At 41.5% G+C, this 27,063-nt stretch overlaps 2 protein-coding genes across 3 annotated transcripts in view; both read right to left on the minus strand.

The window, feature by feature from the left end:
• Positions 1 to 291: 291 nt before the first annotated feature.
• On the minus strand, positions 292 to 5,462 carry SLC35D3 (solute carrier family 35 member D3). Its single transcript, XM_027690120.1, has 2 exons — positions 5,027 to 5,462; positions 292 to 3,878 (listed from the first exon to the last, which is right to left on the minus strand). Exons 1-2 carry the CDS (start codon positions 5,460 to 5,462, stop codon positions 3,049 to 3,051), a joined length of 1,266 nt encoding a protein of 421 aa, XP_027545921.1. The 3' UTR covers positions 292 to 3,048.
• A 3,941-nt stretch (positions 5,463 to 9,403) lies between these two features.
• PEX7 (peroxisomal biogenesis factor 7) overlaps positions 9,404 to 27,063 on the minus strand; it is a 45,028-nt gene continuing 27,368 nt past the window's right edge. For both annotated transcript variants that reach the window (XM_027690130.1, XM_027690139.1), the window contains 2 exons: positions 22,625 to 22,724; positions 9,404 to 12,061 (listed from right to left, as the gene is read on the minus strand). In XM_027690130.1, coding sequence (XP_027545931.1) covers positions 11,993 to 12,061; positions 22,625 to 22,724 — 169 coding nt within the window. In that variant the 3' untranslated portion in view covers positions 9,404 to 11,992. The remainder of the gene's footprint in view (positions 12,062 to 22,624; positions 22,725 to 27,063) is intronic.

A 27,063-nucleotide genomic window follows, 5' to 3' on the forward strand; every position in this document is an offset into this window, starting at 1 on the left:
ACTTTTATTTATTCTAAAGTTACAGCAGTTACACCAGTGACACTAAATCATTTTAAATAGGTAACCAAAGAAATCACTGCTGAGAACCACAGAAACTTCAAGCTGTACTGAGGGCCCAGCACTTCCGATTCCTGTATTCCTTTTTTCTGTTCTTAGTCCCTCTGTCCATAACAGTATTTATAGCATGTGGTCACATGTTGAGAAAACTTGGATGGTATAAAGGCACAAGAATAACTATAAATGAACCAAAAATGAGCACCCTGGAGTAGCAACAATAAGAAAACCAGAAGGCTTTTGGAAAGCAATGCATTTTATTCCCACATCTCATTCTGCAGTCTTCCGCTGATGCTATTAAAATACCTCAGCACGAGGCAGTATTTTTATTTTATTGTGCGACAGCGTCTGTTACTGAAAAAGTGGATTGCATTTGCCAAATTCCCATTTTAATTCAGGGAATTTACAGGTATAAACAGAATACAATATAATCACATTTTTGATTATACATGCAAATGTACAACATTGTAACAGCAGCTTTTTTAATAATCAAAACTGTTTCAATTTCCACAGATTTCTAAGAATAATTCAACAACAGTAAGTGGCAAAACATTTACTCCCCCTGAGAAAAATTCCTGAAACAGGAGTCCAGGGGGAGAGCTTCCTACAGCACGTGTCAAACATGGGAGTGTGCGCTACAGGATCTAAGACTGGTATCCAGGTGGTAAAAAGATCCACACTTTTTGTGGACAGAAAACACTGAGCACAGTGAAGACAGATCAGAAACGTGGGTTTCTCTCCAGTCATCTGTATGATTACAATGCAGTTCAATATCATAATGAGTCCAGTAATACAGCAACTATAATTCATAGGCACAAGTGTCTTTAGTCTAGGATGCATTTGAAAAACTAACAAAAGCCCTATTATATTAGCCTAGAAACAATAAATAGTGCTTTTATTGAAAAGGTCCCATATGGAGCTTGCACAGAAAGTAAATGTATTTTGGCATCCAGCCAGCATCTCTCAGCTCTCAAACACAAACTATACATAACCTGTGATGTACAGATCTCCATGCCCCGTCCTCCAGCTCAGCAGCTACAGCCTTTTAGCCTAAATGTATTTATGGACATCTCTTTCAAAATCCATGGGTGATGCCAGGTCAGCCAGCTTCTGCATTGGCTCAGAAAACATACTGTCACAGCACCTGATGTTTCTGCCTGCATTTATTGACAAGAATTTAAAGCTCCCCCGGAGAGCAGTTTTGCAAATATTCCCTGCTGGGCAAATTGCTCACGTTGGACTCCAGCGCTGAATGTGCTGTGAGCTAATGCTGCCTGCTCAGCTTGAGAGAGCATTGGACTAGGCACAGATTAATTAGGGCTGTGGGAATAATTGATTTTCAGTTCAGTGGCTTAATAAATTATAATAAATAATTATTAACAACAACAATAACAATATTAAATACAACAACAACAAACTTGATTCATTTTTTCAGGAGATGATAATAGCTTGTTTCAGACTGCGGTCGAGATGGCCCCAATGGCCACGACACCCTTTTGGGATGAGAAATACTGAGCGTCAAATCTTTTCTCTCTCTAGTCTGAGCAAAGGTTTCACCCAAGTACCTCCACCCACCAAAAGGATATTCCCAGGCTAAGAAACACTCAAAGATTTGTTTCCACAGTCCTTTCGGTTAAACAGATGTGTGACAAAATATTATCACATTCACCAGAGGCCTCACTGGAGTGACTGCTTCGCGCTTCCCACAGGAGCACTTGAGTGGCTGGAGGTAGAGGCAGCTCTGTCTCTCACAACCCACAGCGACAGTGTGGGCACCGGGGAGCTGCTTCTACGAAAGCCATGGACATCCTGGTGCTGAGCGCACTGAGCATCCTGACCCACAAGCACTCAGCCATGGGATCTGCTGGAGCACACTGCAGCTCTCGCCTGCCTGCCCACGCTTCCTTCCACTGGACAACACAGCACAGGGACAGCAAGGGCTCATACTCACAGAGCCATGTACCAGGATATAGAAGCACTGTCCTGCAAAAGCATCCCTGGGAACTCTGGAGAGTTGGTGTCCCCAGTTCTGCTATCAGCCTCTACTTATGAAAGAATGGATGGAGAGGATTCCTAGGTTCCAGCCCAGGCTCTGATTCACCTGACTTTAGGGTACAAGGAGGGATGACAGAAGGCACACACTTTGTCCCTAATTTTTTTATAGCCATCTCAAATCCAATCAACACATAATATTTCCAAACTCTTTTATTTGAGTCAAGCTAATATTCCAAATGCTATGTGTAGTTAAAGCTCATAGATAAACATCCTTCTTTTGCTAATCAAAGCTTCTTAGAAGTCCAGATCTGGTTCTGCTTTCATGTACACCACCACAAGACAAAAGTACTTATACCGAAGACACAAAGTACCCAATTTAAACCAGGTCCAAGGCTCAGCCTGGAGAGTTTCAATTCTTCATTTAAGAGGATGATTTTATGCCAATATAACTTAACTGGTACAACCTCTAGTTCTGTTGCAATTGTACTGACATAGAGGAACACAAAAAAGTACAGTTAATAGGAGTCTATATTGTAGGAATATATTTATATAGAGTACCTATAATTGGATGGATATAGACATGGAAGCACATTGACAGAGCCTCCGAATGTGTAAAAATCACAAGGCTCTAGACACAAGCTAAGCTCTAGGCCACTGCTGTGTCACTGGCACTGCCAACTAACTCAATGGTACTGATGTCCCTCATAGCCCAGGCTGCTGGGCAAGCACCTCATGACTTCCCATTACCCAACTCTCTCTCTGTGTCTGCAGCAGAGGACTCCACACCTTAGCTGGGGTGGGACTAAAGTGATGTACTGAAAGCAGCTGAAAGCAAGCCCAAAGCACGAGCAAACTATGACCTTTTGCTTTTTGACAATGAGGTAAAGTCATCCTGCATGATTTGGATTTGTAAGCATTGATGTAAAATGTATGCTCTGCCTTTCCCCTGTACAGAGAACCGGGTGTCTGTCCTCAAGAAATAGTTTTCAAACCTGCTTTTTAAGGGTTTGGTAGCTCTTCATTTTCTATCAAATAATCCTTCTTTATATAATTAGCACCCCTCACCAACCTCCATACTCCAAGATAGGCTTCTTTCAGCGAGCTCCTGTTCACTTCTTGTGTGATGGTGAATTTTCCCTGGAGCACCGGTGCCTTGGCAGACTTCTCAGTGATGTCCTTCTCTTCCTCTCCGCTCTGGCTGTCCCCTGTGGCTGATCCTTCCACTGGTGCTTCCTCAGCCCCCTTCCCCTGGGAAACTGCCTCCATGGCAAATAGAGCTTGGTCCCCAGCCTGCCTTTTCCCCTCCTCTTCTCTAGCTTCTTTCTCCAGGTCCTCATAATTGCTCTGCCGTCTGGTCTCAATGTACTTGGCCACGCAGTAAATGACAGACCCCAAAGTATTGACCACAACACCAGCTATAAATAACCTTGTGGGCTCCACATCATTGAATGCCACCATGCCTACCGTGATGGTGGCTATACTCTTCACCACCCCTACAAAGCTGGTGGTCACAGCCGAGTTAATGTAAGTGCAGTGAAGGGTGGTAAAGTTCATGGCACAGCTAATCAGGACACAGGCAATAAAGATGCATACCATGGCAGGGTCCTTCCATCCTGGGAAGGACCAGACATTGATGGAATCCATGCTGGCAAAGGAGCAGATGATGAGAAAAGGCGTGGCTGAAACAGCAATGGCGTACTGTGCTGTCAGGGGTCCATATTCACTGTCTACACTGGTTTTCTGAATGAGCACCAGGTAGGCAGCATGTATCAGCACAGCCAGCACACCTGTCACATAGCCCATGGCATCCCCGGTCAGGTCACCAGCTCCTGTCAGGAGAGTCACAGAGAGAAATAAGCATGTGTTTTGCATGTGAGACAGAAAGAGAGCACTGTTTTGGACTAGAGGGATATTTAGGAAATAGACATCATTGCACTTTCCGTAACTCCTAGGATTTGTCATGCTTGTCCCATGGCTGGACACACTTGCCTCCCAGCAGATATCTCATTTTCTTTTTTTTCAATCTGCAAACTTACTGAATGTCTTTCATGCCCCCCCCTAAATCCCACAGTCAAAATCAGATTGCTTTCTCCCTTTTGTGAAGACACTGTGGGAGATTTGTAGCTGAAACCGCACATACACACAGCAACCCTGAATGTCCTCTTGCCAGCGCAGACACTTGCCAGCTCTGGCTGGCCAGGCTGCCTGATCTCCAACCCACTGGCCATTCTGCACCCTCTAGCAACGGACCCCTGTGGGGTCCCTGAAGCAAGAGCTTTCCTTCTGAGCCCCATCAGACCTCTTTGCAGATTAAACTATTCATTGTACGTGTGCTCTGTTCCCTGGGACAGCCCTCAACACAGGAGTGCTGCCAGGCCACAGAGTGCCAGCTTTGCTTCCTACCCCACCTACACCTCGGCTGGAAAGCAACATGGGTCCTCCTGGTCTCAGAGGGTTGCAGCTGACCCCTAAGCTTGCATCTACCCCTGTAAGATTGCACTTACCACAGTAGGGCTGCAGTTGCCCCCATGGGCTTGTAGTTGCCCCCAGAACATTACATCTACCCCGCAGGTGCACCCACTTCCTATAAGACTACACGTCCCTCCATAAGGTTGCACCTTCCCTAGAAGGGAACCACAGGTTTACACCGACCCCCATAAGGATGCACCCATCTCCATATGCACCGAGCCCTGCAAGAATGTACCAATCATCCATCCCTGCAAGGCTGTACCTGCCCCCGTGGGGTCGTAGCTGTCCCCCCAGGACTGTACACCCCTCGTATCCTCACGTCTTTCCCCCCGCCGCCCTCCTCGTCCCGACCCAAACCCGAGCCGGAGCGGCCGTGGCTGCCGCTGCAGAGGCGGCGGCCCCGTCGGGGCGCTCCGCGGCGCGGCCGCCCGCCCCGTCCCGCCGCATCTCGGTCCGCCCCGTCCCGCCCCGTCTCCCCCGGTGCTGTCGCGGCCGCGCTCGCACTCACCGGCCAGGGCGGCGCCGCAGGTGGTGATGAGGACTGCGACGAGGACGCCGGGCGAGGGCATGCCGTCGCGGAGCACCAGGGCGCCGGTGACGAGGGTGACGAGGGGCAGGCAGCGCTTGAAGACGACGTACATGGGGAGGCTGAGGCCGCGCAGGGACCAGAGGGTGAGAGTGGACTGCAGGGTGGCCAAGGCAGCCACGGCGGCGAAGGGGCGCGCCAGGCGGAGCCCGAAGGGCGGCAGCGCCGCCAGCCCCCGCCGCCGCAGCGCCTCCAGCCCCAGCGCCGCCGCCGCGCTGCTGAGGCACTGCAGCAGCGTCAGGAAGGCGAAGTGGTAGCGGGCCAGCAGGAACTTCAGCAGGATGTTCAGCGAGCCCGAGCAGAGCCCGTGCGCCACCGCCACCGCGACGCCCCGCGCCCGGCCCCGCCACCGGAGCATCCTCCCCGCGCACGGCCCCGCCGCCGGGGCCCGCCGTTCTGCCGCCCGCCCGGCCACCCGCCCGGGCACCCGCCGCGGCGGTGGCGCGGGGGGACGGGGCCGGGCGGAGGCGGGGGGCGGGCGGAGGCAGGACGCGCTCCCGGCCGGGCAGCCGCCCCCCCCCACTCGCACCCCCCGCGCCTCCCCCCACGTGTCCTCCCTCCTCCACATGCCCTCTCCCGTCCCCTCCCCGTCCCTGGTGTCTACCCCCGCTATCCCCAGGGTGTCTGTGCCGCCGCTCTCGGTGTCCTCCATCCCGCCATCCTCGCCCTCGGTGTCCCCCCAGCTTCGCCCCGCGGTGTCTCCCGGAGCACTCCCGGCTCAACGGGAGTGGGAAAGACCCCCCGCCGCCCGCAAGCCCTCCCGAACCCGATCGGGTGTAGGAGGGAGTGCAGCGGTAGCGGGCACCGCGGTGCTTTCCCCTCGGGGATAACTGCAGGGTGCCCGCAGCTCCGCGGCGGAGTGCCACCGGCCCCAAAATAACGTGGAAGACCCGTGGGAAACCCCACGCCTCTCGGAGCGGGAGATCAGTGCAGGTTCCCCTCCGCGTGCACAAGCAGGGGGGTACCGCTTCTTTCTCCTCAAAATTATACGGCCTTCCAGGAAAAAACATGCATCGAGCATACCGGCAACATTCTTCCCGTAGCCCCCCGTTTCCCCGCGTCGGGGTCCCGGCCCCACCCGGCTTGTCCAAGGGAACCCCTTCTCAGGCAGGGGACGTCGGAGAGAGGGTAACGGCTGCTTAGAAAGCAGGGAGAACCGAGTTCTAGCAGGGGGATTTTCCTTGAGAAGTCACTAAAAACTGGCAGCCACACAAAGTCTTTGAAATTGATGTTTTAAAGCATCATAAAGTTTAAATAAGCTGACTCCTTCTCTTCAACTTGCCAGATGAAGGTTTTAATAGGAGACTGCAATAGACCACCTCGATTCTGAGGAAAAGCAAAAGCAGTTCTCTCAGGCAGCCAGTCCTCTCTACCAGTCTCCAAAAGTGTCAGGCAACGCAAGGGAATTAAAATTTTATTCAGAGCTGCCTTATAATCTTGAGCCTTCTTTTAACATTATACATGTTAGGTTTCTCTCATCAGTAAGAATGTGTTTCACCCATCAATATGAGATTAGCAAAGTTATTCTTTATTTTAAACAAAACCAGCCTCCTGCCTCTTCACAGGAACAGTTATTAGGAAGAGCCAGCTTGGGAGAAAATGGCTCGATACCCAAAGCTTGTTTTCAGAAGACTTGCCATAAAAATATTGGGGCAGATCCTGACAAGGATTGCCAGCTCTTGTGGGCTTGTACAGAACTTTGCACAAGCACCCCATGCATTTCAGCAGTATTAAAAAGGCATAACTATTTTCTGTGAGTTTTCTGCAGAAAAATATTGTATTTCAGTCTTAGTTTGTTTCCCAGACCTCACTAGATACCCCCAGCTTCCAAAGCCAGCTGTCCTTCTTCCCAGCCATTTCCCTGGAAACTCTTGTACAGGTTGGTGTTGGGTAAGACCTGTAGCAATCACAGGAAAGGGGTGCTGATGCCAACAGTTCTCAGCAGGTGTTTGGAATGCCAAGCAAGCAAGTGTGCACTAAATGAGCACGCTAGTATGGAGGAGTGGCAAAAAGAGCACATGGGACCCACAGCACTGGTCTCCTTGAGCCAGGAGCAGCTGTGTATGCCCAGGATTAGTGCTGGGCACAGTAAGGAGCTCTCAGTGGTCACAGGGATCAGTCACACCAAAGAGGATGTGTTACAAATTTCCTGGGTTAGAACTAGCAGTGGAGCTGGTACAGGCAGGGGAAAGGAGGCAGGGCAAGGTTTATGAAATGAAACAAGGTACACATTGAGTGTCTGAAGATGAAAACTGGTAATGAGGGAAAGGAAACCATAGGTACTGGAGTCCGGGTCTGGCTTCAGAACCCACTGAAGAAATGTGACAACACATTTACACCAGCCTCTATTTGGACTCACCCTGAGCCCACATGCAGCACAATGTACAGGAACGTGTGGATCACCGTGACAGTGTTTGCACATGGGAGGAAAAAAGCTCCTTCTGCCAAATAAGTGCAGATGGAAAAAAATCTAATTGTTCTTTCTGGAAATACTCTAGTAATTTGGACTCCATCTAAGTGTAACCTCTGGAAGAAACAATTTAGTCCCCTCACCAGTGAAATTACTGCTAGAGAAGTGAGTCTCTGACATTGCAGACTATTAGGCTGCGAATCTGCTTTGGGGACTAAATACTTCTCTGACAGAAACAGAAAAACAAACAGAAGCATAAAAATTTTAAGACTATCTCACTTGTAAGGAATCTAGAATGATCATCTAGTCCAACTACCTGACCAGTTCAGGGCTAACCAAAAATTAAATCGTTAAGGGCATTGTCCAAATGCCTCTTGCACACTGACAGGCTTGGGACATTGACCACTTTTCTAGGAAGCCTGTTCCAGTGTTTGACTACCCTCTTGGTAAGAAAATGTTTCCTAATGTCCAGTCTGAACCTCCTCTGGTGTGTCTTTGAACCATTCCCATGCATCCTATCACTGCATCCCAAGAAGCACCTCCCTCTCCACTTGCCCTCCTCAGGAAGTGGTAGAGAGTGATGAGGTCGCGCCTCAGTCTCCTTTTCTCCAAACTAGACAAGCCCAAAGTCCTCAGCCTCTCCTCACAGGATATGCCTTCCAACCCTTTCACCAGCTTTGTGGTCCTCTTCTGTACACATTCAAGGACCTTCACATCCTTCTTACATTGTGGTGCCCAGAACTGCACAGAGTACTCAAGGTGAGGCTGCACCAATGCTGAATTTGGAAACTCAAGTGTCCAAGTACCACTTTTGGTACTCACCTATGTTGCAAAGGCCGCATCTCTTGCAACACCTCTCATGGTATTCCTAATATTAGTCTTGTGTATAGATAGCAAAGGGAGGTGGAGGGGAAGCTGTTGTCCCTTGCCGAACCATCCCTTTCTCAACATGGATTCAGGCCAGAATCAGTACTAGTCTCCCATGGCCTCTCCACCACTCCAGAGTCAGAAAAAATGTCTTTTCCAGCACTTCAGTGGGAAGGAATTGGATAAAGCAAAAGAGAAACATCATTTGAGGTGACACTGCAGTGAAGATACTTCTCCCACACTAGCTGTTCTGGTGTCCAGAGAACAGTGGGTGCTTACTTCATAAGTTGACTCTTTTACACAACTTTGGCCTAGCAGTGGGGCACAGATCATAGTCATGAATAGCTCTGTGGTTCCTTATCCTAAAGAAATTATTATGATGCCTTAACTCTAATCCTTTAGTGGAAATTATGCTCAGTTTTGCATTTTACCTAAGTACAATGGGTGAGAGGAAAAAAATGTCTGGAGCAAATTGGTGTCTTCCTAAGGGCAGAGGGTTTTTTAAAATGGCTTCTTGGATGAAAATCATAAAGGTCTATATAAAATGTTTAATGGACAATTTGCTTTGACCATGAGGTCTCCTGGGGAAGCATTGTGCACAGTTGTATCCATTCCCTATCCCACGACCCCGAGCACATTCAAAGCTGAGCAGTACTACTGAAAGGCGTTAGTACACTTGTGCTTATGCAGCAAAATCTGAGGCCAGCACTGTACTTGGCTAGAAGAAAGAGATCACTTCTTCACTGTCACATACTCTGCACAAGCAGACACAAAGAATCATTTAAAATAGCTTTCCTTTGTCAAAAGGCAGACCTGATGGGACATAGAGCTAGGAAAAGTTGCATAAAGTATGGTCTCTAGAAGTACAGAGGAAAAATGTAACCATCACCCAGTATTCATACAAGAGATAAACCACGATTACGATACTCTACTTACAAGATACTCTCAGTATCTTTCTCCGCATTTACTTTTTGATCGACATTTCTTAATTGGGGAAGTGAACACAAGAGTATAGCCAAAGATACTGTGTGCAACTAATTTAATAGCATTACAGAACAACAAATCCACTCTTTAATCCACTACTGAAGAACTTGATTAAACAGTATATTTCTTGAACCAAAGAGAAACCCATGGACTCCAATAAAACAAAATCTTCCACAGGAGCAAGTTTAAAAGTAGAACATGTTACATCTTTTAGATTGTTGTCATTAAACAATGTTTCAGTAGACAAAAAAAAAGATTGGAAGCTAATATTTTGGTCATAAAATAAAAATTATTTCTTTAAAACAACTATAGCAAATATTCCCTGAGAATTAAGAATCAGCAACAACTATTGCCAGATTGTTTTTTTCTGTTACAGTGAAGAAATGTTACAGCGCATTCTCTCCATTCAAAGACCACACAGGAAGACTAAATGCCACAGTTTTTATTTACTGTGTGCATCTTCTGGATGTGCTCATCTTTCAAAAGAATTAAATCTGGATGCAGCAACCCTCAGTACTGAAGCTAACTAGACATGAGGGGAGAGAAGGCAGTTGAGAAAAGGTTTAATCCATGTGCTAAGTGTGCATGTTCAGAATTCCATTATTTTTTCCCCTGCACTAGGTTTTCTAAATTTTCCCTTCCAACTATGCTATGGCAGCATTCTGGAATATCCCACTCCCTCTGTCCCCCCAGAAACATGCATATAAAATACACACCCACCACCAAAATGTTCCAGTTTGACAAGTAAGCTGAAGTCAAAGCAGAAAAGGGAGATAAAACAGAAGAGTGGAGTAACTATTGAAGTTGAAATAATCAATTTTAATGCCTAAAATTAGATTTTATGGCCCATGGTACTGCTGAAAGCTGCATGCAGCACAGCTTTATTGCTGCATTATTCCTCAGCACAAAGAATTAAAGTGCAGTAAATGTTGGGGATTTGGTGCAGCACAATGTTACAAAAAAAAAGAAAATCAACTTTTTGTTATTAATTCAGCTCAAAAAGATGGCATTTTGGGGGCAGTTTGCACTGACTCAGAAAAATACAAGATCCTACTGGGATCCAAATTATCTGTTGTAGAAGAAAGTTTCTTCCTGTCCTGTCCTATACATCAAATCAATATATGAATGTCTCCCTGTGGATACCTGCTAGTTCCCCAGTTCCTTCTCCAAGACAGAAGAATCATTCTTTCCCTGCAACTTCAGGTCTTAGCTCAGCTGAATTCTTCCTTTCATTGCTTCAAAGCATCCAGCAGATCTGGAAGTGTCTCCTATTGCTTGATCTGTGAGTGGTGCAACCCAGAAGTGTACAGCATTCATTAACAGCAGACTATGAAAACCTGACCAAAGATCTGCAAAGATCTGACCTGCAAAGAGTCTTTTGATGGTAACGATAGCTGATGTGGGTTAACAGCAGAAGGGAGACGGCTTTAAGATGGTAAAAAAGAAAAAAAGGTTAGCAGTAAACCAGGAGAAAAGCCTAACGTATACCAATGAGCACAGCAGTACTACCACAGTTGGATCCTAAAAGACTATTCAAAGGTGACTGGGGAAGCGTAACAACTGAATATCTCTATTTGACCCAGAAAACTTAGATGAAAATACCAGCATGTGGGCTGAGGACTCAAAACGGGAATGCAAAGTATTCAACGTACCTATAACATGTTGGGTATATTATAAATTATGTAATAGTTTGGCCATGCTGGATCTGCTATATTTATGTCATGTAGTTAATCTGCATATATATATATATGTATAGGTTCAGTTTGTCTGGACATCAGCTCTCCCTTTGGCCGGGCTGTCAGTGGTCCAGAAACACTGAATATATGGTCACATTCCTCTTCTACTTCTTGGAAAAACTTCCTAAGTGAAAATAAAAGACAAGTCTAATAGAAGAGATGGCTGCCCTATCTCTAAATCTCGAGGACTGTGATCCAATTAGTTTTGTATATATTTCATTTTTCCATAAGCGTTTTCTCTATTATCAGAGTATCTTTCTACATAACTTCATCAACCGTTTTACTCAAGAAGATCTAACAGAAAAAATATACGAAAATAATCTTTATTATCTTTTTGAAGCAGCAATCAGAAAGGTCAAATGAATCAGCTGGCTATAAACTACGACATTTACTGTCGATCAAGAGTATTCATCATATTGCAAAAGAAAATAATGCAACATGAGTCACAGCAAAACATATAAATGCATCTGAGTGATACAAACTTTACAGTGAAAAAGCCTTCTTTTCCTTTTTTTCCCTTTCTTTTCTTTTCTACAGTGACATTATCAAAATACACTGCCAGTTACTTTTATTCTTTATAATGAACAAGAAGATTCAGGCCTCTGCTCTCATTATTAGCCAGACAGATCACAAAACTGTGTTGGTGATTTGACTCAAAAGACACCACTCATATCTGCTGTGGCCACTCTTCAGGCTGTTGAATATTTTGCTAGTTCAAGTACTACCCGTACAGTAAATCAAGCCCTAAAATCTCCACATGTTTAAGTGCACAACACTCCATTCAAGCAGTTTTACTTAAAAAGAGACACTAAGATTAGTGATACAGTTGACACTTTAGCACAAGTCTGAAAGAGAGAAAGGTTCCTGGTGTGTGAGATCATCGCTTTTCCTCTAAACAGGAACTGCCAGACATGATGGAGTATAGATCTTGACTAGTTCATCCCAAGCACAGTCCACCACCTACAAAGCAAACAAAATCTATTTAGATCCTTCATAAGTGTCATTTTTACAAAAAAACAGAGGGAACTTAGAAGAATTTAATGCATATTGTGGAGTTAATACCAGTCGGTACTCTGATTTACAATGTTTCAAAATTATATAATGAAATGGGTTTTGTTTTGTTTTTTTAAAACTTTGCCTTAACTTTACAAAGGTGCATGAAGATTAACAACTTCCTCTTTTTCATACTCCTCATGAGGAAAGCGGGGAAACCTCTGGGTTTGAACTGATTATTCCAAATAGGCTAAAGAATGTACCTGAGAATTAAATTAAGGAAGGACACACAAAAGTCCAGACCTTGTCATGTTTCTTCTTTTTACAGAGTCTCAGGATATTTTTACCATGATATCTAAACAGTTCATGACCAGATCTGAACAACTTTCTTACACTTACAGGTACAGAAATGTATTACAGACATTTTCCTCATGGATTGTTGAGGAATGGAGAAACAAAGAAGTTCAACAAAATCATACAGGAAGTTTCCTGAAGAATTAAGCCAGAATTTCAGTCTCACACTTGATAAGCTATACTGTCTTTTGTTGAGACGAGAGATGTCTCTGAGCATTGAGATTTGGGGGCCTCACTTTCGAGTCTGTAACAAAGTGAAAGGGTTAGCCACACTGACAATTACTCAAAAAGATGACCTATAATATATATTCACAAAATATTGCGGGAGACAAGAACTAAGGCAAAGAGAAGAAGAAAGAGAAGAGCTAAAGAGAAAAAGCTGATGAGGTCCACAAATATATTCCAGTAAATCTGGCTGAATCCATATTGCATTATCTTTACAATGTCATTTCCAGTTGGGATCACAAAAGATACAGTATTGGATCCTCTGCACAACAAGCTTCCTTCTGTTATAGACTGCAATTCCTGTTCTCTTCTAGAGCCAGAATGAACAGCTGCACACTAAAAATTTGGAAATCCAACTACAATATTTGATATCAGACTATAATTAGCCCATTTTATGTTTACTATACTGCACTATTATTCATTTCTACTGCTTCCTTAGCTGGTTCTACTTAGTTATTTGAAGTACTTTCCACATACATCTAAATGGGTCAAAAAAACTCTTTACAACGTGTCTGTCTATTCATATGACATAATAGAGCTTTCTGTAGCATAATGTTCTGCTGCATTGCAGTCTCCCAAATAATACCAAAAAGAAAATTTGTGTTCTCCACTAAATGCTGTATAGAAACTGGCAATCACATAAACTTCAGGTGTTTTACTATTCTCCATAGCTATGGATCAATGTCTGTATTTCTATAGGCAACACTTTCTACTTTCATAAAGAAACAAGAAACAGAAATAACATTTGGAAAAATCCCATGGGAATTCCCACCTGTTATCAAAGTAATTAGCATCCCTGAAACAGCCTCTGAACAAATATAGTTACAGAACCTTTTAATCTAGCAGCACTAAAAATAAACAGGGGATACTAAAAGGGAGTTTGAAAAGGATCGCTTGTGGTAAGCTGCCCAACTCATTGACTTGATGGTGAAAGGTGAAAACATGAAAGGTTAAAACAGCCACGCAACAAAAGGAAAATAAAAGCTACAGCAAATAACAGTGTATCAAGTTCTCCTGTGCAGCAGGAAGCCTGTAATGAAATACTGATATCAGAAACCTTGATGAAAATACACATGCAAAGAACAGCAAACAGGTACCTATGGAAAACTGGGACACTACAGCATGGAACAGCATTACAAAATGTAATAGCATTTCCATTTCTCCATACTTCCTTCAAAATACACCCAAGACTGTCAGAAAAAGGGGACAACTGTAAGCTAAGAGTGTAGGAGCCAGCATTCATTGATAGACAGCTGCTACGTGCCCCTTTGCAGTATCTCACAGAATATCACTGCCTCAAATACGAACGACTAAGATGAATCCTGAGATAAAGAGAAGTCCCTGTTCATGCAGCTACTGCATCAGTTTACGAAATGTCTTCCTTCATTTTGTCTTATGACATATCTATACAGTAGTCTTATGACTGTTGTGTGCCTTTCCCCAGAACAGGAGAACGTAGGATGTGGAATATAAGTGGTTTAAAAGTATTTACAAAAGTCAGATCTAATGAGACATGTGAACATTTTTAATACATACTTTAAAGCACTTTATCCTTTTTTTTTTTTAATAAACTAAATATTAAAATAGGGATAGAAATTTCATTGGGATGAGGGCTGATCCAGCACACTACAGTAAATAAACATGACATACAAAAAGCTGCAATTTCCTAGAGTTTATATTTTGATCAATGAGGTAATGTTACTAACAGGTGAAGAAAATCTTCCTGTTGCAGGATGAAGAATAAAGGAAAACTGAAATTGGACTTGCATTTTATTTGCCTACCTGATAGAAGTCCTCAGCGTTAGGAGCATGAAGGCATGGAGGTTTGTCTTTCTGTAAAAATGTCTGCTGCCTTAGGGACAAATTTTACTCTGAGATTCAAACAAATCTCACTGACTTCAGTTTTTAGAAGGTGCATGATTTTTTTTTTCAAACTGACATGCTAGCAGAGGACAGTTTATTTCAGTTGCAAAGAACTGTATAAACTGTCATATTCTTGTATTATTGACTGTTTTGCATGGCATGTTTTGTATGCCACGCTATTTTCATTATCATTTATGAAAACTGAATTGGTCTTGTAGCTAGCTTTAGAATGTAATTCTACTATAGCAACTTTCGACTACCATAAATTACAGGGAAAAGGAAAATAACTAGAGTTTAACTGTAAAACAAGAATATTTTATGTTACACTGATTGGTAAACTACATCAAGAAATAATGCAAATAGAAAAAGCATTCTAAACCTGGTAATTTTCATTGTAACTAAAGCTATTTGTGACAAAGGCAGCCTAACAAAATGACTTTTATTACTCATCTTTAATGCTTTTATTTTAGTAACAAATTTGCAGTACTAGCATATACACTAAAGGTACTATACTGTTATTACTGCAGAGTAAATATCATGTCAATTTGTCTGCCAGTAGAGATGAGGATCACTGTATTTCTCTTCAAGTAAAGCCAAAAAGCAAGCACACAAATGAAAACCTGCAGTCATCACAGGAAGATGATTGCTTGACTAGAAAATCATAGTTTAACTCAACTAAAACAGCTATCCTGTATTTTATTGAAGTGTTTATCCTTGTCCCAGAGTATAACAATGTTTTCCACCAACTGATCTAATACGGACATCCATTCATATATCAGAGCCATTTCCATTCACTCACTAACTGATTTAATCCCTCGACAGGCTCTGTGTTTTCTATTCATCGCAATCATCTTGCCTTGCAATAGACTTAGGCCTTTTCCAGCATCCCAGGGCAATCCATTCAGTCTAGTGCAATTACCTGCAAACCATTCTGCCTCTTTACTGCTCAGAAGCAAGAGAACAAGAGAAAACTCCGAAGTTAGCTACTAACTTTTTTAAAGTATTTGAAGGCATACTAAATCTCCACACTCTAACCAAGATTAAATACATTCAAAATAACAACTAAAAACTTAAGAGTTCAGTTACGCCTTTATGAGAACAGGAACAAAGAACAGGTTTAATCAGAACAAAGTACAACCTTCTCTAGATTAATATTTCCAGAACTAATGCAGCTTTCAGAGTGCTCATAATAAATTGTACAATAATACGTAAATGTGCCTGAGAGCGACCCATTTCTCAGCTCTTCTCCATCCTATTTTCAAATAAAACTAATAAGACCTGTCCTTTTTTTTTTATTCTGTAGAAAAGACAATAGAAAAATTATTCAGTTCTTGACTTTCATTAATGTTGTGTTTCCCTTCCTCTTTTAGTTTCTCATCTTCTGTGTCTTCTCAAACAGAATTTAACGGTCTATTTATATCATTATTATGTATTTTTGAGGGATCCTGAGCATCCTCTAAGCGAGTGGGATGGAGATTAAGGGGAGATAAAGCAAGCTATTAGGTTTGCTACTTATCAAATTACTTTCACAGGTGAGCATTAAAACTGATTGGTCAAGTGCATAATGGATCATGCATGATCCACTAAATTCATTCAATACCTATTTTGTTCTAGAAAATCTGAACCACTGCTGTGGCCTGTTTGGTTAACACTTGCCAGAGTGAACTGCACATGATGTTAACCTTTACACAAGAGTGAAAGTGATGTGAGTTTGCAAATTATAACCTTTAATTTTTAATGTGCAGTAACACCAGTATTTTTTAATTTACTTTTGAAAAAACACACCTTAATTTAATTATTATTTCCAGTAAAGACAGAATAAAACAAACCCTGGAAGACAACTTCTTATAAAGATCTAGGTTCAAACTAGAGTTATTAGAAACATATGTTCCAAACACTGCTTAAGAAATCCATTTCTTTCTTAAGAAGAAAATACTGCCTCCCACCCTTCCCCCTTCAGAATCAAAGTGCATTTTCCTCTCCATACGCTTGCATGGATGAATTGCATTACAGAATTGTGATGCCTGACAGCAACCTTTCCAACCTTAGGAAGAGACTTTAGCTGCTAATGGCAAAAAGTGATCATTACTCATGAGTGGCTGGTTTTGACTTACACAGTGAAACTTTTAACAGTTTGGGAAAGACACACTATAGGCACCAGCAAGAAATTTCACCTTCTTTTAGTCTCTCCAACTCTAGATGTTCAAATTGGTTTAACATTTGCAGCTGGTGAAATCTAGTATTTTCACGAAAAAATCCACTCTGAAATTAAGTAGGGTCTTTTTATCTCAAAGAATCACTTTAGTAGCATCTTGGGGAAGGACCATAAGGAGAGACTAAAATGAAGTACAGATAGTGTTATAATTATAGCAATGGGACAGCCACAACAGCTGGATGGAAGCTATCAGTTCCTTGGCAATTAAGTTTAAAAGATAAGAGCAAGTGATCGAAAGAAAAAAGCAGAGAAAGTCTGTTTTTCTGCACATTTCCACAAGATATAACTCCACTTTCGTATGGAACAATCAATATTTCTGGGCCTGCTGAGGGTGAACAATTAATTTAAATGAACAGCAAAATACATAGCCAAACAGCCTCACTAAAGACATCCTCTGCATTTATATTTGGCTATACCGGTTAAGCCAACTTCAGCAGCCCCTCCTGTCCGTTCTCCTGCTTCCTGTGTTGGCACAACTAATGCAGCACACTGCAAAAGGTGCACAAAGAAAACAAGTAGCAGAACAAACCTGTACACTGAAACTTGACAGATGATCAAAAATTTCTCCATAAAGCTGGACGAATTTAGAACCAGATATCAAGTTACCTTCAGGGCATGCAGCTCAAGTGTATACAGTTTGGCTACGATGTCCCTCCAACTAGTAAGAAATTACAGCTTTTAAAATTTTAGTGATGCATGATACCATCAGTACCAAAAAGTTTCATGGGATCAACAGACCGATGCTACAAAGCAGGCACCTCTGCTCAGTTCTAACTACCTCTTAGCCAGGTGCAAGGAAGGAGCAGACTGCGGTTTGGCACAATATGCTGGCGATACCCTGCAGCTTTAGGGAGAAGAAGCTGGAGGTTCAGGACAGCTGAATCACAAGGACAGTGTAACACAGAGCAGAAGAGTCATGGGTCCTGCACTGGTATTATCAATGTATCATACATAATATGTGGTGTTATGGGTTGGGCATCATGGTTTAACCCCAGCCGGCAACTAAGTACCACACAGCTGCTCACTCACCCCGACCTCACCAGGCGGAGGGGAGGAGAACTGGAAAAATAAGGAGGTGCAGTCAGACAGAGGACTAGAGAAAACAAGTTTCCCCCCAACCTATGTTGACAGAAATAGCTATTTAGACAGACAACTGCCTATTTGTAGTGTAATTATTCACATTCACAGTAAATGCAAATCGTAAGTGATCACTATTTGTGCTGTACGTAAGTTATTCTAAAATCCAGACTTCGACATGCATTCAGGTAACAAGATGATTTTGAACTAGAGAACCGACATTTGGCTTACCCTCATTTGGTGCAGAACATTTTTAATTTCCTAAGGGAGCTAGCTCAGTATTGTATGTCATGAAGTCTTGTTCTGATTTGGCATGTCACAGATGTCTAACATGCTTTTCGCATATCAAGTGTTCTAAGCCACTACACCACTTGCCATCACATCCATTAAAAATCATGTATCCTTGCAACTTAGGAATGTCATTGTGTGCAACATAAAAATATAGAGAAATGGAAAGATTCCTCTTCTGTTCCCATTAGATTCTTAATCCTATTCTCAGCAGAAGACAGAAAGCCTGACTCAATGGAAAGCATTAATTTATACTTTCCATTGGCTGCTTTATAGAGTTCAGAACAGATGTGAGGTGTAGCTGAAAAAGGTTTTCAGACAAAATTCAGAGCTTCTGTATCTCTCACATTTGTGTGAAGCAAAATACAGCTTTAGAATTACAACAGAAACAGCTAGGTATTTTTTCTGTCCATGATTTAAAGAAATTTGTGGTATATATGTATTTTTTATTCTTCATATACTTATTGAAATAATTTCAGAATCAAGATAAGAAGTGACTGTTCACAGGATCTGTACTTTTTATCTGTGTCATCAATGGATTGCCTAAAGACATTTAAAATGAATTCATGACTGCCATATCACATTAACCTACAGCATAAAAAAAAGGCTGCTTTTAAATAAAGCTGCACAAACAATACCAAAAGAAGTTAGCTCCAGCACGTAAGCATGAACATAAACACAGCAAAATCCCAGTAAGAGACAGGCTTAAAGGAGTATTACATTTTAATTCATCAGAACATTCAGAGATCACATACAGGGAAAGTAAATATCAGGAGAGAAAAAAGAAATCCAGTGAGCTACAGAGTACAACTCCACTATATGGTCTAGCATTAACAGCCCCAAGCGAGGAATAGCACATAGCTGATTACCATTTTTATAATCCCTACATACTTCCTATGCATATCTAGTGTGTATAGAGACAAGCAAACTTTAATTTTTTCCCTTATCCTCAAACTTTGGAAAGAACTTATCTGGTTTAAAAAACTGCATACTCTTAATGTGGCTGACAAGGTGAACAGATTTGTTCAGTTCTTAATGCTACACACCATTACAAATTTAAAAGATTTTTGGTGCTTAGGGTCTTGTCACTGTTCTTGTGTGTGCCAAAGCTACTTTGGCTGAAAGGGGGAGTTGGGAGTATTGTCTCCTAGACAACCTGCCTGGCAAGCTCTCACATCAGCACTTGCAGTTTAACAGAGAAATACCCTGAATATCATGAGGATCATTTCTGTTAATGCTTTGCACTGTAAAGTACACATCTTTCTATGCATCTGAAAGTTTGTTTGTTGTTTCAAATTGCTATGAACCTGACACTAACATTATGGTGGGGAGAAAAAACTAAACCAAACAACAGCTGATCTTTAAAATGCAAAGCTTTCAAAAAACACTTACTTTACATAGAGGCACACACTCCAAAACAGATACTAGAATCTTTAATTTAGACCAAAGGAGTTTTCTGTTTCATCCAGCTAATGCTAATGGGTCCTTTCACAACCCATTCCTTATGACCAGATCTCTCTCCACAAGATGCCTCCCTTAGCAGATCCTGTACAAGAACCAGCCTGCCTGCATGTACCTCCTCTGTGCCTGAGGGTTCTGTTCAAAACTCTACCAGTTCCACACGAATGTCTCATAATTCCTATATTAGCTACTTAATCATAATATCTATTTTGAACACTTTTCCAATAGTGCAGATAGTTTTGCCCTTGACATGCAAAAGATACTTCAAAAATGCTGAAGTTCATTGGGCAAAGCCAAATAAAACAATCTGTCTAGACAACAAAAATATAATTAAGAATGAAAACAAAGGTAAATGACCAGAATGATACTTAATTTGAGTATAAATGAATAGTTTGTCCATTACAAATAAAATACTCTGCATTCTCCCTGGATCCTCCTTCTCCTTCTCCCTGGAGGAGAGAAGCAGTTCAAATCTCAAGTCCTAACTCCTTATAAAGCATACATGAAAAATCACAAATTGTGCAAATACATGAATAAAATAAACAATAGAGCTCATTATCAGATTGATAAAGAGCAGATGTGTAGGCAACCTACATACTGGGAACAGCAGCATAAAATTCAAGCAAATTATCTTTGTTGCATTGATGCAGAAGCCAGGGAAAGGCAGCATGTGCTCATACTGGAAGCAACTATTCAGTAAGCATTCACAGAATCACAGAATGCTTTGGGCTGGAAAGGACCTTAAAGATCATCTAGTTCCAAACCCCCTGACACTGGCAGAGACACCTTCCACAAGACCGGGTCACTCAAAGTCCCATCCAGCCTGGCCTTAAGCACTTCCATCCACAACTTCTTTGGGCGACCTGTTCCAGTGTCTCACCATCCTCACAGTAAATAATTTCTTCCTTATACCTACCTCAACGTCTTTCAGTTTGAAGGCATTGCATCTTGTCCTATCACTACATGCCCTTGTAAAAAGTCCCTTTCCAGCTCTCTTGGAGGACTCCTTTAAGTACTGGAAGGTTCTATAAGGTCTCCCCAGAGCCTTCTCTTCTCCAGGCTGAAGAACCCCAACCCTCTCAGCTTGCCTTTACAGGAGAGGTGCTTCAGCCCCTTGATCATCTTCGTGGCCTTCTTCTGGACTCATTCCAACAGGTTCATGTCCTATTTTTGCTGCAAGCCCCAGAGCTGAACAGAGTACTCAAGGTGATGTCTCATTGGTCTTCCTTTAAAAATGAGGGTTAAGTTTCCCTTGTGTTCATTCTTTAACTTAGTGAGAGTTTAATTCTATCACAGGTTTTTAAACTTTTTTTAAAAACCAAAACATTTAGATTTGGCATTGCTGTGATATCCAACCCTCACAATAGATTAAATGAACTCAACAGAAAAAAAACAGAGGAATACTAAAGCTGTTGCAAATGCCAAACTTCTGTCTGGAACGCACATTGGCATGCAGTAAATACAGATATGTACTCCACATTTACAGATTCTATGCATTAAGTCCAACACTGGACTTGCAGAATTTCTGCATGGAAAAAAGGATACCTGAATGCACAAACACCCTAATGTTGATAGGTATGCATACCATAATTTTCCTTTTTTTTTAACATACTAGTGCATGTGCAGCAGTTTTCTTTCAATTCGTTATCTACCACGAAGCCATGGGCTTACAGTCAAGATGTAATCACATCCTCAATACAAAATGAAAAGAAAATCTTCTTGCCTCATTCAGATCCAATGCAAAACCCACACCAACTTCATAGAAAGCTGAACTGGGCTCAGCGCATGCAGTGCTGTAGCACTGCGAGGCCCTAAGTGTACTAAGCTATGCTTGCTGCTCCCTCTGGACCCAATACAGGTAGAATCATATCTATGCAGTCACTTGGGATGAAGTTTTAATTCCCAGCAAGTGGCCTTTAAGCATTCTTGCCCTGCATTAATTAAAAAAAAATAACCTGAATGTTGAGAGGGTTTTTCAGCCTCATAAATTCCTCTATGTGGTTCACAGCTTGGCCTCCTGAACAGTTACTGCAGCACCACTGAAGCAACAGATTTAAAGGAACAACCAACCAGGCAGAGAACTCGTCAAGCTATCATGTGGCTAGAATGGTTCTACATGCATTAAGCTAAGTATTTTGCCAAACTTACACCCTTCTCCTGTGTCCTTTTATCAGCAGAAATTACAATGGTTTTATTTGCTTTGTCCAAACAGAATTTAAATGTGGATGTTATGCATCTGCAAATGCAGATTTTTATCTGGGATAAAAAATTCATTTCACTCTGAATTTAAGAGGAATCTAGATGTAAGTAATGTCTGTGGCACATTAAATAATGCATTAGTTACAGTTAACTCAGTTACAGTACTTTCTAGTGAAAACTAAAGGCTTTCTCATTTTAAAGCAAATAATTAACTTCAGGGTTTCTGAGTTTCTTGTCCGAAAAAAACCAGTTCATACTACAAAAAACAATCCTCTGCTTACAAAATAGAAAGACTGTAGCAACAGAGGGAGAGCAAAATCCTACCAGAACCACTAGATAAAAAAGTGCCACTGATAAAGCGTTCCACTCATTCTTGTTAATAGCTGAGGAGGTTAGAATTTTAGAATTTCAACCACATATTAAGCCCCTTACAGTCCTCCAAACAGTAAAACAAACCAGGTCTAGGCATCATGTGCGACACTACTGATGTTTAACCTGACAATCTAAACAGATGGAAGAAAGCTCTGTATCTCAACTTTGCATTCTGGGCTCTTCTCTATTACTCTTCCTTCTGAAACAAAACTACTTCATTTTCCCTGAGCTCACCATGGCTTTCAGTTATCTGATTTTGCTATTTTGTCTGTCCTGCCCTCCTTTCCTACCCAATGCAAGTAACTGCTTTATAAATAAAAATGGACCTGAAATTATGTTTATTTAATAAGCAATCAGCCAGACTCACTTCCAGAAGCTTTCTGCAATCTGGTGACTTATTCAGGATATGAGTCCTGCAGTCCAGCCATGACCATTGTGGCTATAACAGGCAAAAAGTAAATTCATCCAGCTCTTACCTGACCACGGTTGTGAAGACTTAAATCCAGTCCACATGTAAATTCAGTATGATGCTCAACTGTTTCCAGCAAAGGATTAGGCTTGGAAAAGTCCCAGAATCTATAGAGAAAATAAAAGAGGAAAAGGGAAAGAGAGAGACAAAAAAAATCAAACAAACCACAATTAAAGTAATTGAAAGGCCATTTCAAAAATATAATGCAAGATATTGACAAATCTGTTGCTGCCAGGATATTTAAAAAAGCAAACTCATCCACTTAGGAAACATAACAAATCATATTCCTGCAAAGCCATCTGCTGATTTGCATAAATTAAACCCCACTAGGCAAAGCCATCTTTGTCTCCTGTTGCAGAAACTGAGATCAAAGTTGGCACTGAGGAGCAGTCGTTGGGACACTATTAAAGCAGAGTAAAAAAATTTAGGCTGAAATACTCGTTATATTTCTTGAGGGCTGAGGAATTTTATCCCTGAAAGACATTAGCACAATTTATTTTTTTTCCTCAGTTTTTGGTATCATTAACTATAAGGTCTTTATTTAAATGAAAATGACACATTCATTTAGAGATCTCAGTCATTCACATTGTGTTCCCGTAAAACAGAATTTAATATTGTAATTTAATAACAAATTTGTACTACAGAGATCAGCTGCATTACACAGTTAATTCCACTAGTTCATATTTTAAAAAGCAAATTTTGTTTCAAGCCTTGGTTGAAAAAATACTGAGAAAATAGACATCTGAGGTGCTCTACTTCTCCCAGCTAATGTCCCATTAGACGCTATGTCCATGAATGCAATCAACAGCAAGGATAAGAGAGGTGTAAGAGTGGATGGGACAACATATATGTAAAAGACACTTCAGTTGTAAAAAAAAAGGATTCAGAATAGAACTTTCAGATAATAAAACACTGACAATACCCCATATGATGGCACAAACCAAAGATTAGTTCCTCTTTCTTGTGTTGTATATACTGTTTTGAAAAGTCCATAGGCTGCACAGCACAGCATATTTTGTGGGCTGGCAGCTGTAATCGAGTTTTCTACAGTTCAAATTTTCACACAGGGGTCAATTATATGCTTTAGTACTTCTGTAACAATCACAGAGGTCTCTTTGCCTTGCTCTTATTAGGGAAAGTGAAAATACTGAACAAGAACAGCTGATTATCAGACTAACTACACTGAAAGAACTGTAAGTTCAAAGCGATTCAGGTAAAATAGCAAACACTGGAGCCAGCAGGGTCAGTTTGTTTAATATGTAAATGTTATTTCCTTCATAAACAAGGAGACTGGTGTCAGCACAATGGCTTTGTCATAGCAACAACCCTCTTAATTTTTTCCTAGTACCTGAGATCTAAGATAAACAACTTATTTTGCAGGAGAGAGGAGCAAAAGACCACCTCAGCATTTTCATCCTCCCACATTTGTTTCTAAGAAGATAAGGAAACAAGTCTTGTTTTTTCTAAGTAATAGTGGTAGCCTTCCTTACCACACTAGCTCTCTACTAACTCTTGACAGATGCTCATAACTGAAAACTAAGATTAAAGGAGGTAACTTCAGAGCTACATGAATAAAAACTTAGAAAAGACTTTCTGATCAATTTTAAAAATAGTAGGACAACGTGGTGTTTGTACTATAAAGTCTTGTTGTAAAAGTCAGAAGCAGTTTAGAGTTTAAGAGTACTGCAACTCAGTTCAAGTTCAACAGACTGACTGGGAGTTTTGATTTTTTTAACATAAGAATAATTACTAGCTAAAGCTCAAAAAAATGTTCAGTCTCAGGACTGAGAACCATTGATGACAAATTAATGATGGCTCTCATAACAACTTTGCAGTCCAAAGTGAGAAACACTGTCTATAGCACAGTTTCCAAAACCAGCACGGTGACAACAATATTATGTTCACAGTGAACCTCCATCACATTCTGAAGACTGAAATGGCAATGCAAGTTTCCTAAGACACTGTTTAACCCATCATAGAATCATAGAATCATAGAATAGGTAGGGTTGGAAGAGACCTCCAAGATCATCAAGTCCAACCCCTGATCCAACTCCAATTACTATATCATGGCACTAAGGGCCACGTCCAATCTCTTTTTAAAAACCTCCAGGGATGGTGAATCCACCACCTCTCTGGGTAGGCCGTTCCAATGTCTGATAACCCTCTCTGTAAAGAATTTTTTCCTAACATCTAACCTAAACCTCCCCTGGCAGAGCTTGAGCCCATGTCCCCTTGTCCTATTGTTGGTTGCCCGGGAGAAGAGACCAACCCCCGCCTGGCTATAACCTCCCTTCAGGTAGTTGAAGAGAGTGATGAGGTCGCCTCTAAGCCTTCTCTTCTCCAGACTAAACAACCCCAGCTCCCTCAGCCTCTCCTCATAGGACTTGTGCTCAAGTCCCTTCACCAGCCTCGTTGCTCTTTTCTGGACCCGCTCCAGCACCTCAATGTCCTTCCTGAACTGAGGGGCCCAGAGCTGAACACAATACTCAAGGTGTGGCCTCACCAATGCAGAGTACAGGATGGCTGTACAGGCATTCACAGCACAAGCTTTGCAAGTGCTTGCATTACTTGAATAGTGTCTACACAGTCAGCAGCATGAACTTAAAAAGTGGGCAAGACAACCACATAATATTTTAGGGTCCATTACAGGTCTGTACAATCACAGGTGTGTCACTTAGACAGAACTGCTATTTTTACCCATATCACATACGTTATAACTAGAAGTCACAACTTCAGTCACATCTGCACTGACTGAAAATACCCCAAAACCTATATGAGTGCAGTTTCTTAAAACTTTTTTACAGTGGAATTGTTAAAAGTATACCTTTTCCCTCTTTTTTTTAGTTTTTTTATTTATTTTACATGTACTTCACATGCAATTAATAAGCTGCACGTATATTCCAAGTGGACTGCTTATTCTAAGCAAGGCATTATGTGAAGAGAAAAAGCCTGGATTTTGTACTTCGTACCACCTGTTGCAGAATCATGAAGACTTGTGCTCCCCTACCAAAATACTTTTAGAACCCAAATATTGTTTCTCCTACCTATCTCCTACCTTGTCCTCCTCCCCACTCTACCCTTACCTCCTGCCCCTGCGTCTTCACCACTAGCTGGGAAAAAAGGCAGTGAGTATCATTTCAGGTTCCAGCGTCTGTACTAGGTAGTACGATGCAAGTTGCTGCATGATGAGGAGTTAGCAGATTAGACAAGTGGTGAATGAATGCTACATCTCCTACCTTCCTTAAGGAAATACTTTGGATTATATCTTACTACAAGGATAATAAAGATAATCAACTGAAGTGAAAATCCGTTTTTTTTATGAGCAGCCTTATTCCATAAGATTTGTGATCGAAGTTACTGAACTTGTACATGGTGATGAAGAGCTGGAGACAGTGGTTCACCTTAAAGTGTGTTGCAGAGATGATGTCCAGTATAGTACAATTTTTAACAAAAGCCACCTTTTTGCCTTGGGGCAAGCTTCTGTAAATACAATTCAAGATGTGGCTGATACCAGCTTAATGAAGCTCTATAATTTATCAGATCTTCTGTGTAGATTTTGGTGAGCACTGTCTGTGCCTAATGCACCAAGATTTCCTTTTCATAGTGAAGAGTCCAAAAACACAAAACAGTTATTCCAGTAAAAGATGACACTGATGTTCTTCCAAACTGAATTTTAATAGAGATAACGTTTAAGAATATGCATGCAGACCTAAAGAAGTCCTGGAAATGTTACAGTACTTTGTGCATTTCCTGGCACTTTAATGATTCGTTTGTGTTAAATCTGCTCTTTTGACGTACATTTTTTCTGAACTCTTCCAAAGAGTAAGGAAATTGCATAGAAAAAATTTGTCTCAACAAAGCATTTACTGGAGAGGGGTTAAATCCAAACCATTATACCCAAGTATGTAAAAACTTCTTCTTAGCTCCCAGTATGAAGTTGGCATGTGAACTAGGTTTCTTTTCAGTAGCTGGACTACAGTGCACAGATGCAGTCATCATATGTTTGCAAAGGATAAAACTAAGCGTTGTTAACTTTGCTTTCAAGCTACTGTTTTTTGCTTTTAGATATCCAGTTGTGATGATGTGCCAAACTAGCTGTTCTACCTGAAACAAACAAAAGCCCTGCCTCTTACATGGAAGTTTGGTAATCTGATCTAAGATTGCCGTTGTCTGGTCAAACTATAAAGCTTCAGTAACATTGAATATTATGGAGCTTAAATAGTAGGCTATGCTATATCCAGTTATCTACTATAAGTTAATGCTTGCAGATAATTCTGAACTTCAAACAGAAACATTAAAGAATATAAATGAGCAATTGCATAACTAAACTGCTATTAAAAGAACACTGAAATGAATCTGTTTCTAAAGGACTGCCATACCATGCTGTTCTATGAAATGCTATCAAATGGGACTAAAATGTCACAGCCCTTGAGTAGGTTCAACAAG

Source organism: Neopelma chrysocephalum, unplaced genomic scaffold (genome assembly GCF_003984885.1).
Source record: "Neopelma chrysocephalum unplaced genomic scaffold, ASM398488v2 Primary Assembly neopelma1_23, whole genome shotgun sequence".
Lineage (NCBI taxonomy): Eukaryota > Metazoa > Chordata > Aves > Passeriformes > Pipridae > Neopelma > Neopelma chrysocephalum.

Coding starts and splice junctions, on each gene's coding strand:
- SLC35D3 (XM_027690120.1), bottom strand. CDS start 5,462: ATGCTCCGGTGGCGGGGCCGGGCGCGGGGCGTCGCGGTGGCGGTGGCG. Junction 3,879..5,026: donor CTGCGGCGCCGCCCTGGCCG/GTGAGTGCGAGC, acceptor CTCTCCTGACAG/GAGCTGGTGACCTGACCGGG.